Raw genomic sequence first — 11,429 nt, 5'->3', positions numbered from 1 at the left:
TTTCTTCTTTGGTTGCAGATCTGCTGAGATGATTCTTTCCAATTTTATTCTTGTCATGTTTGTGGTATTCCTTCCTTTCGTGTGCTAAATTTAGAGGTATTATTGATAGAGTAAACATGCATAAAGTGAAGCTAACATAATCATTAAGCACTCTAATTACTCTTATTTTGAGTATAAAGCATGCTGAAAAACAGTTTTAATAAAGAGGGTTTCAGAAATGTACAACCTTTGTAGAATCATTTCAAATCCTTGCAATCTCCACGAATTAGATCTCCAAATCTCCAGTAGATCACCAAGAGGATCTTCTCTACTATTCTCAACATTGGATTAGTGGTGGAAACTCAGAATTGAAAGCCATTGGAGATGGGATTGAAGAGGTTTTAGGGAGCAAGTAAATTTCAAAACTTTTATAAAAGTTCAGATTGCATGAAAAAATACTTTGAAATTTGAAGTATTTATTAAGTTCAAACATGCAACCACTGACTTCAACTGACTAACACTTCAATTAGCACCTTAGTAAGTGGAACTCTCTGATTAAGCTTAAATCATATTCATGTAATCAATATTTAAAGTATCTTTTAGATATTTTGAACTCTCTGATTAAGCTTAAATTTGAATAAATTTAAACGTTAATTATATCAAATATAATTATCCAAACTCTAAAATGAATTTGAATATTTCAAATTCTAAACCCTAATTTCCAATTTGAACGTTTCAAATTCACTCAATATTCTAATCCAATGTGTAATCTTTTACGAGCTAGTAGAGGAACCTTATGGACCTATAGATCATGAGCTCCAACGACTTGAGATTAATTGGCTAAACTCTTTAAACCGAATTAATCAATATTCGTTAACTATCGAGACATACTATTATAGCTCGATAGTTACACTCTCCTTACTATAAATATATTTTCGTCACTTTATTTAATCATAATCAATAAGTTGATCCTTTACAGGTCGTTCGTATTTACAGCTAGATCAAAATTACTGTTTTGCCCCTATAAATACATCTTGCTCCTTAAGTCACTATCGATTCTCTATTGAACAATTGGTTTATAGTCCAACTAATAAACCATGTCCCACTATCATGAGAGAGCAGGACCCCTTTGTTCAAAACCAGGAATCAGTACTTAAGAGAACAACATATCTGCTAACTCTAAATTAGGTAGGAGTGAATTCCTTCTTACTAGACTATGTCCTCAGCTATCTATCCGATTTTATCCTAAAATGGGAGGCTTATTAAGCAGGCTGTTGAACTACTCTCACCTATGCAAATAAAAGGATAATCCCGAATAAACAGGAGTTCATAGTTAGCTCAGGATTAAGATCGAGTTACCCTAGGTCATCGAATTGAAATAGTCAGTTTTAACAGTAAACGGTCGTTATAAAGAAAAATGACTATTTCATGGTCTAGTTTGCATAGGATGTCCCTATTCGCATGTCACCACATGAACGATTTTGGGATCACATCCTTTGTATCAGTATACAAAGTGGACCGCATCCACAATGTCCCCAGGATGAGGTTCCCAATCTCATCCATATACTTATAGACCTTTTAAGCTATATACTATAACTTGATCCTCTTTTATGTCTCTACATAAAGTTAAAGTATTCATACTATAGTCATGGGTTCGTTTATTGGATTTTATAATAGAATGAAATTTTAATAATACTTTTATTGATAAATAGAATATGTTTTCAAAATTACGAACCGGGAGTTTTAGGAAATTCCCAACAATTATTGCTTTTAGTATTAGGGTAAGCCATATATTGTTATGGTAGTTGTTCTACAAAAGTTTATGTGAAAAAGGCAGGCTCTCTAGAGGCTTCCTTAAGCATTGTTGATCTCAGTGTTACTTATGTTAGTGTTAATATGCTTTACGACATCTTGTGCGCGTCATCATCCAGGGCATTCCTCTACTAGTTGATGGGGATAGTTTTTTTTACTAATGATATTATTGTCTTGGATATAACTCTCTCTATTTCTTCTTATGTTGGCTATTGTGTTAAGTAGGACTAGTTGCTGAAGACTCTAAACATGTGTTGGATGATACATATTCTGATGGCTATATTGAAAGCTCTACTGATGGGTAATTGGTTTTGTGCTTTCAGATTACTCTTACTTGTTACTGGTTGGTTGTTTGTCTCTATTGTCATAGTTTTTGTTACTTTTGGCTGTTTTTGTAAGCCAAACAAAAGGGGGAGAAGAAGTTTAGTTCAACACCATTTTGATAGTTTGTGGTTGTGATTGTTGATTTGATCTGTCTGATGGTTTTTTATGTGCATGTTGCTCTAGTCTGGTTGGTTTCCTTCTATTGTCGTATCTTGATGATTGGTTTATTTTGCCTTAAAATATAGTCAAAAGGGAAGATTATTACTGCAGTATGATTGGCTAATATTATCATAAAAATGCAATGTGGTTGGCTGATCTTATTACAGGCAAAATCGAGCAACATGTTGTGCAACATGTCAAAGACATTGTTATTAACATTGTTACATGTCTTACAGTAGATTCGACAAAATATCTTTTCTTTATCTGTCTATGTGATTTACATGTTTCCGCGGCTGCTTTTCTTATTTTCCTGCAGATAATTTTTATTAACTCCTAAAATATACTCTCGAAGCAAACCTTATTTATATGGTACTCTTATTCTTTTTTAAGGTTAGTTGTATTATTAAAAAAATGTGTATTGAGGGTTTTGAGCTTAGATTTTGTCTAAGCCTTAACCTCTATGTATTGTTATTGAAAATCCTTGTATTTGTCGTTGAGATTTTGGTTCGACAGTCATTGTAGAACTCGGGAGGAGCTTGATTTGATATTGTATTTGGGGGGAGCCTAAATACGATGAATGTGAGGGGATCTCATTCTTAGGGGAAGCCTAAGTATGTTGTATTGAAGGGATCTCATACAAAGCTTAAAGAAGCTTCTTTGTGGAAATGAGGGGAGCTCAAACTTAGAAGGAGCCTAAGTTGAAATTAAAAAGGTAGTTGTACATGAGTCATTGAATAGAAAGTCTACCAGATAAGTACTTTCGACACTTTATATAGTGAAGTTTCGTTTCATCTGGCACACAGTCCCAAAACATGGTGAATTTGCACCGAACTAGGTTATTAATCTCTATGTCTTTATATTTCTGTTTGCTTTCGTGTTGTCCACTTGTCATATATATTATTTGTAACATCATGCTTGACATTGTATCATATGTTGGATTCACCCTATTTTTTCTTAGTTTTTTTTAGTCAGAAGAAGGTTTTTCCAACAAGACTATCCGAACGATCATGCCGATGGTTGAAAAACCATCGAGAGAATCTTTTCTGATGGTTTTTGGACTTCTCTTTTTTTTGTCGAGAAAACCCAAAATTCTTGTAGCGTTGGGCTCATGATAATGAAAAAGATTTCATTAGTTTAAATAAACCCTATTCACCCCTCTAGAGTTATTATACCGATCTTATATAATTTAAATGTCCACTCCATAGGAATTTAGGATGTCTGCAAAATAAACGACCTCTAAGAAAATCTAAAGATTAAAAAGATATATTCCTATTAAAAACCATTTTCCAATAAAATCTACCAGAGAAATGAATAAGAAATAAATCCAAATAATTTTGAAAAAGGAAATATCTTTTTTTTTCCAGTAGGACTATTCTTTTTCCCCTTTAGACCTTAGAACATAAGTATATTAAGATCTTTTTGGTGCTAAATTAAAATTGTCCCACATGACAATGACATGCTCTTTATGCTTTCTCTTCTATACCACTGTTAAAATTCTAAATAAGAATATGAAGTCAATTGAACTATATTAATTAAATTACCGTATAAACATTTTTTACTTGATATTTTATAGATAGTATTGAGAATAATTTAGGTCGACTTTAGGCATTCTGTAAAATCTCAAGTTTATGGATCTAAAACTATTTGTCTCAATTTGTTGCGTTTAATTTGATTTTTCTAGTATTCTTCAGTGCCTAATATGAGCAACATTTTTTTTATTCCAATCGTTTTCTAACGGGTCCACGTTTGATAATAGTGTTATTTTAACTTTGAGAGTAACACAACACCAAATTCATATCAGAACTAGATTTTTGTCAAAATTACTTTTAAGATAAACGGTTTATCACGACACGACAGATCTGTTCGAGATCATAACATCTAAATATGACTTATTACGATTAATATGAGTCGAGATTTTCTAATTATATTAGTGAAACTCAGTTGGTATTGATTAGACATTATGATAAAAATATTTGACTTACAACCAAAAATTGATAATTAAAATTTTATAAGGAGAATTTGATTTAGAGGGCCAGCGGGTTGATTGGTGAAAAATGACGTCTTTGGCTCATTGTGCAGCGGTTCGCACGGTCGCGACTGCCGACTAATATTCCAATTCCAAATTTAAATGAATAATTTATTTTATTTATTATATAATTAGATTATTAAAATATATGGAGAAAGTACAAAAATGTCCCTCTCCTCTCTCTTTCCTACAACAACCCCATTCGCTACTTGACTGCACGTTCGATATTTTCGTAGTGCTTTGTGATTGTAAATGTGATACACTCACATGCCCCTCACCTTACTATTTAATCACATCTTTTCTTTTTCTTTTTCTTTTTGAAAAAAAATTGTTGAGTTAATTAAACAAAAAATAGTAAAAATAAAATACGGATCAAACTAGTTTTTTACTTTAATTCAGATTGGTTCATATATTTTCAAAATGTTTATTCTCGTTTTTGTACTTTTTAAAAGTGTCCATTTCGTTCTTTTCAAAAGAAACTAAACTGAACTAAAATGAACAAAAACTGAAAGTACAAAAATTAAAATAAAACATTTTAAAAGTACAAAGATCGAAACAAACCAAAGTCATATATAGGACCAAACTAGTATTTAAATCAATTATTTAATATGGTATGACTACAACATAAATATTTTTTTTAGTTTAATAACATGTGGAGCGAGGGATTCTAAAATATAATCTCTTGGTCGATAGTTCATACTTTATATCAGTTGAGTCATGCTGTGGCATTACTCTATAAGTGTTAAATGTTCATTCATGATTAAAATGAATATTTTTTTTTAATCCAACAATTATAATGACAGGAGATGTAACAATCGACCCTTAAAATGCTAATAGCTTTAACCATACGTTTCAATGGATATTTTTTATATTTTGATGAGCTAAAAAGAAAAAAAAATATTTTTTTATGTTTCATTTATACATCAAACTATATAAAAGTTGTAGTCCAATTCTAATGAGTTTGAATTTGAACTTAACTTAAAAGATAATTTTAGCTTGTCAAAATTTTTTAGTAATAGTTGACGTAAAACATTACCAAGAGCTTAAATCTTCTACCTTTCTTGTGTAGAAAAAAAAATGTCTTTCTTAAAAGGGAAATGGAAAATCAAATCTTAACAACAAATCAAACTTATATAATTTCCTTCTTGTCTTTATTATGAATATATATTTTTGGCTTTTTTCATGAATAATATATTTTTGTCTTTATAAACTAATATAGTAAAATATGCCGACAAACTCACCTTAATATTTTATTTCATTTTAAAGTGAGCCTTTTGCACTATTTGATGATTTTACGAGTATTAAAATAGAAAAAAAAAATGTTTATATTAAACTCTTGAATTAAGTACGATTAATTTGGTTTAATCTCAAAATATATATTGATCAGAACCAACTAATAATTGATGATTTAATTAAATTAAATTAATTTTAAAAAAACCTACCTTTCAAATAATAGAAGGCGTCCATTAAAAGAGATAATATTTATTTTAAAAAACAATAATTGCATTAAACATTTTGTTGCCCGACAATTCAAAAGGAGAGGGGGTGAGTGGTGAGGGATGACACTCACGTGGATAAGGAAAATCGTCGTCGTCCATTCACTTTTGTCATTCACGCAAGATTCCGTCACCGAGCTGTTACGATAGCAGGCGAAGACATTTTGACTATAAGTTTATATATATTAATAAAAAAAAGCGCGATTACAACAATCAATCAGCCACTCAATTTTGTGATCACACGACGGCCGTTTCGCCGGATTCCTCTGTTTTTCCAAATTTTCCACCACCTCCTTCTACTTTACTCCCAAAACTGAAGTCAAATTCGAAGAAATTTTGAACTCTCCGGGCAAGTTTCTTCAATTTCTTGCAACTATCATCCACATTTTGAAAGCTTTAAGCGATCGAGGTAGCTGTGTGATGGGGGTGGATTACTACAATGTGTTGAAGGTGAACAGAAATGCGAATGAAGATGACTTGAAGAGGTCTTACAAGAGGTTAGCTATGAAATGGCATCCTGATAAGAATCCTTACAACAAGAAAGAAGCGGAGGCCAAGTTCAAGCAGATCTCTGAAGCTTATGATGTTTTAAGCGACGCTAAGAAGCGTCAGATCTACGATCTCTACGGCGAGGAGGCTCTTAAGTCTGCTGATTTTGTTCCTCCGCCTAATTCTAATCCTTCTTTTTCCTATGTTCCTCGCGATGCCGACGACATTTTTGCCGAGTTTTTCGGTGGAGCTGGGAGTGGTAAGAGCCGAGGGTTTAGAGGAGAGAGTTTGTTTAAGAATGGGAAGGTGGAGACTGGGAAACAAACGAATAGAAAAGCTCCGCCAGTTGAGAGCAAGTTACTGTGTAGTTTGGAGGAGCTTTACAAAGGTTCCAGAAGGAAGATGAGGATTTCCCGCACTGTCCCTGATGAATTTGGGTATGTGAAATTCCTGATTTCTGTTTTTTGTTGAAACAAAAATATTAAATGCTTATAATTCTTATTTGTTTTGATTGCATATAATGGTATCTTCGAATTATCGTGGGTCTGTATTAATACTCTTAATGGATGGAACTGTGAAGGAAATATTGCATGGAATATATTATTCCTTTTTTCTGGCTGAGCTGCTTAGGATTGTGAGGATATTGATACCTCTTTACATGGCAAATGATTCCTTCTATTCTATTTTTACCATTGATAGAAAGGCTATATGATAAACAATTATGAACCAGTGGTATGTCAAATTCTTGTTTCCCTAACTTGAAAAGCCTACTCGTGTAGCTAATAGGTTGGTTGAGTGTGTAATACAGAAAGACATTGGGTAGATTTTATAATCTTATGAATATGATGCCCTGACATTAAGTTTGTGGATTATGATCGGGAAAGGAATTGGTGCTTCCACTTTGTTCAATGACCACTTGATTGCATCGTGAATTTTCAATAACCTCCAGCTAACTGAAGCATCTATAATGATATTTTATTGTATTTAGGAATAATAAACACGCTTTTTTTGCTGAAAATTGGAAAAGAACATCGTTGATTTGAACTGATCGAACATAAGTTTTGTCTTTCTTTTTGCCATCTCCTTGCAATCAAGCTCGCATTTGACCACCTTATTTCCTTGATCTCATTACATCTTCAATGTTCTTGCATATTTCTGGCTTGAGTTTTCTCCTCTTTTTCCTACACGATTTAGGCTTATTCAAGGAACTTGTTTTGTAGGAAACCAAAAACTGTTGATGAAGTGTTAAAAATAGATATTAAGCCTGGTTGGAAGAAGGGGACAAAAATCACTTTCCCTGAGAAAGGCAATCAAGAACCTGGTGTTGCTCCTGCTGATCTCATATTTATCATCGATGAGAAACCCCATTCTGTTTTTGAGAGGGATGGTAATGATTTGGTTGTCAATCAGAAAATATCTCTATTAGAAGCACTCACTGGAAAGGCATTGAACATTACAACTTTGGATGGAAGAGATCTCACTACTGTAACTGATATTGTCAAACCGGGTTACGAGGTAGTGATCCAAAATGAAGGAATGCCCATCTCTAAAGAACCAAACAAGAAGGGGAATCTTAGAATCAAGTTTGATATCATTTTCCCATCAAAGCTTACTTTTGAACAGAAATCTGATCTAAGAAGAGCTTTGGGTGGTTCTGATTAAGAAGTTAAGCTCAGGAGCAGCCACAAGGACGAACCTTCGATGCAGAGAATCAATAATGCAAGCTCGAAAACATGTAAATACTTGTCTTACTCTCCGAAAAGGAACATTGTGCATATTAGGATTTTGAAGAACTGCTTGATTGATTCCTGGAAATAAGATTTAGGAAGGGAAATCTAGCGTTCTTCATCCACTGCCCTTGTAGCCAAAAGTTAACTTTGACTTGATTATAATAATGTTGCATCATGTGATCATACATATTTTTACGGGAAGTCAATGTAAGATTATATGTATTTTATTAGCTTGGAATTTCGTGTATACTTTTGCATCCACTGTTGTTGAATAATCTATATAATGTCCTTTTTCTTATCTTCTCAAATTTCTAGTGTTAATTGCAATCAAACCAACCAAATGCATGTTCTGCTATGTATTTGTTGTGTGTGAATGTGCAGAGGAAGAAAGAGACTGGACAAATAGAAGAGCAATAGGTAGAATATTTATAAATCATAAGAAAGAAGGACTGGAATAATAAAATAAACACCATTTTAGTTTGTTCTAGATAACTAGATTCCTGGTTCTTTATTACTTTTTCTTCCTTCCTTATTAAGAAGCTTCATAAGCCTCAATCAATATTTACTATATTTCTCAATCTTCTTCTGCAGGTCCTCCCTCCTGGCTCCTACCACCTTATCGACTACTTTCCCGTTCTTAATCAGTATGAATGTTGGCATTGCCTCCACTCCATATTCCTGTGCAACATCCTGCGTTGTCATCCATTTTTTCAACAGGTCATGTACTGAACCAAAACAAAACCAAAGACAAGACAAGATTGAAAGCTCATACCATCAATTCATCGACATCGATTTTGACGAACTCAACATCCTTGAACCTTGCAGCAAACTCCTTGATGATCGGCTCCATGTGTCGACAAGGTCCACACCATGCTGCAGTGAAGTCAATCACCATCTATACCAAACCACAACACAAAGTTAAATCAGCCCAGCTGCTTGCTTGTCCACAACAAAACCAGAACATACATTATTGTATGTTGGGATAGAAAGTTCGTATGAAACTTACAAGCTTGTTGGTTTCCTTTGTGGCTTCAAAACGAGCTGTCCATTGAGCTTTGTTGCGACACTCCACAATGATTGGAGTCTTTGGTTGTAATGTTGCATTTGAAGATTTCGAACGTGGGACCGTAAAGCTTGCTCCCATGTTTTGAAATTGAAGCTGCAAGCTTTGAACTCAGATCTCTGTTTGATGTCTTGTTTTTGAGTGCACAGATTTCAAGATATAGCCGAAGAGAAGCTTTATTTATATAGTAGAAAGAGTAAAAAGGTAATTAAGTCACATAGTGTTTGGAATATGATTCCCATCTTGGCCGAAGTTTTATGTTCTATTCCAATTATATTGCGTTGTCAACGGAAAATCAAATGAACACCGTTCTTTATGCTCTCTTGTGGAGATGAACACAGTTAATTAGCTGCACATCAAGAGTTGACAAAATTGTTAAATATTAAAATTAACTTTTTTTCCCTTTATGAGAAAAGTATAGATACGAACTTAAAATATGATTAATGCTTGAACTATCCTAAATTGATTTAGGGGACATAACTTTGATAAAGAACTAATAAATTATGAGTTGAATTAATATTGATTAATTACCTAAGATTTAATGTCCAGAAAATTTGTTAGGAGCACATAATATTAATAATGTTGCATAAATTAATCAATGTTTTGATGTTGCTAATGGCGCTATTTAATTAATATTAATGAAGATTTCTTTTTTGCCTTTTATATGGACAATCAGAGGTGGGGAATAAATAATTCACCGTTTGAACGACGTAGATCTATATACTTTTCCCATGATGTCAAATCCATGCATCTTTTCGGCTAAAAAAAGAAAAAGATAAATTACACTTTTAATAGATTTTGTTAACAGAGACACTTAGGGCTATGTTTACTAATTCATAAGAAATCTAATTGATAGATCAACGGTAATGATCGAAAATCAAAAATGTAATTGGATTATTTTTTATCATGTTTACTTAGAATCTAAAAAATATGTTAAATTTATTAACAATAACGATAACGATAACAGTAAACATGATTGTTTCATTCTTCTCATATTGTAACAGTACAGTAACAGTAACGTAATTTTGAAATGCAAATAGATCACCTCCGCTCGTCAATCAATTTACATTTTTTTTATTATAGATTGGATAGTGGACCCCACATGTCAGTACAAATACCAAAAATATGCTAAGCAACAACAAACATAATTCGTTGAGGGGAAAATTAAAAGGATATTGTCCTTTTAGAAAATATTGTTATTTTCAAACTATTTGTAAAAATATTATTTTTTTTTTTTTAAATAAGTCGAGGGTTGAAAATTCGACATTCTCGACCTTGCCCTTCCTAACATTATTATTGAGTCTGTTTAATTATCATTCCGGAGACCTTCCTCTATCAAAAGATTGTATTTCTAAATTTTCATAAGATCCCCTGGAATTCCTTCCAAAGCTTTGTTGAACAATTTTTACGGATTTTGTCATCTCAGCAAGTCTGACTAAATAACGAGCTAATAAATCTCCTTCTTTTTGCCACTGAACTTCCCAATCAAATTCGAGAGTGAGATTATGAGAGAGAGCGAGAGCGAGATTTTGAGCGTGAGCGAGAGTGAGATTTTGATAGAGAGTGAGAATACCGTACAAATTTTTCTTTTTTTCCTTTTTAATTATTACACATTCTACCTTCTTCTTTTTAATCTTTTTTTTTAATTTTCCATTTTATAAAAGCAATTTCTAAAAATATTTTATTATTTTATTTAAACTCTAAAAAGAATAAATTAAAAAATAATAATAACTCATAAAAAAATGTAAATTAAATATCTCATTTATGTAAAAATATCAAAAGTCAATGTGTCCCACAAGGCTAACGTCGTCGATTTCGAGCTGGTTGTCATCGTCGATTTCGAACTTGAGGTTGCTCGGATTCTTCTTGATGTTGCTCTGGTACCTCTGCAGGCGCTTCATAATATAAATATTCATTATGCTCTCCACGACCCCGACCATGTCCATGCACGTATGAAGACGAAGAACCGGCCTCTAAGTCATAATGTCCTGAACCAAATGCTGGCATCATCATCATCGGTCTAACATAATTAGTTTGACTCCGCGTCTGCGTCATAGGGGACAACTCTTCCACAATATGTGCAACCTCATCAAACTCATCCTCTTTTCGAACAGGTCCTCTACGTCTAGGAGCTGGTGGAGGAACAATAGGTATATCGTACATATAATGAATTTCCTCCATATAGCTTTGGTTGTCACTACATATAGCAAGAAACTGGTTCAGATCATTCGCAACCTTATGGAGTCTACTGTTGTTCGATCTCTGTGAATTATATAACAATTAGACAATATTTAAAATAAATTTAAATTAAAAAAATTAGATAATATTCATTCATTTACCAGATGACCCAC

The 11,429-nt window shown here is 32.9% G+C and overlaps 2 protein-coding genes across 2 annotated transcripts; one reads left to right on the top strand and one right to left on the bottom strand.

Moving 5' to 3' along the window:
* Window positions 1-5,993: 5,993 nt before the first annotated feature.
* On the top strand, window positions 5,994-8,313 carry LOC120081699 (dnaJ homolog subfamily B member 1-like). Its single transcript, XM_039036790.1, has 2 exons — window positions 5,994-6,722; window positions 7,506-8,313. The coding sequence occupies exons 1-2, from the start codon at window positions 6,217-6,219 to the stop codon at window positions 7,945-7,947; spliced, it is 948 nt and encodes a 315-aa protein (XP_038892718.1). The 5' UTR covers window positions 5,994-6,216; the 3' UTR covers window positions 7,948-8,313.
* A 116-nt stretch (window positions 8,314-8,429) lies between these two features.
* LOC120081700 (thioredoxin H4-like) lies at window positions 8,430-9,188 on the bottom strand. The gene is made up of 3 exons (XM_039036791.1): window positions 9,022-9,188; window positions 8,788-8,910; window positions 8,430-8,705 (listed from the first exon to the last, which is right to left on the bottom strand). Exons 1-3 carry the CDS (start codon window positions 9,157-9,159, stop codon window positions 8,571-8,573), a joined length of 396 nt encoding a protein of 131 aa, XP_038892719.1. The 5' UTR covers window positions 9,160-9,188; the 3' UTR covers window positions 8,430-8,570.
* Between the last annotated feature and the right edge of the window lie 2,241 nt (window positions 9,189-11,429).

This window comes from Benincasa hispida, chromosome 7 (assembly GCF_009727055.1).
Source record: "Benincasa hispida cultivar B227 chromosome 7, ASM972705v1, whole genome shotgun sequence".
Taxonomy (NCBI): domain Eukaryota; kingdom Viridiplantae; phylum Streptophyta; class Magnoliopsida; order Cucurbitales; family Cucurbitaceae; genus Benincasa; species Benincasa hispida.
Note: the sequence above shows the minus strand (reverse complement) of the source record. Positions and strands in the feature narration are given on the sequence as shown.

Bases quoted from the DNA above. Each gene is read 5' to 3' on its own strand.
- LOC120081699 (XM_039036790.1), top strand. From the start codon at position 6,217: ATGGGGGTGGATTACTACAATGTGTTGAAGGTGAACAGAAATGCGAAT. The intron at 6,723-7,505 runs GTATGTGAAATT...CTTGTTTTGTAG, and splicing joins ACTGTCCCTGATGAATTTGG to GAAACCAAAAACTGTTGATG.
- LOC120081700 (XM_039036791.1), bottom strand. From the start codon at position 9,159: ATGGGAGCAAGCTTTACGGTCCCACGTTCGAAATCTTCAAATGCAACA. The intron at 8,911-9,021 runs GTAAGTTTCATA...GGTTTGGTATAG, and splicing joins CAAAGGAAACCAACAAGCTT to ATGGTGATTGACTTCACTGC. The intron at 8,706-8,787 runs GTATGAGCTTTC...ATGACAACGCAG, and splicing joins TCGATGTCGATGAATTGATG to GATGTTGCACAGGAATATGG.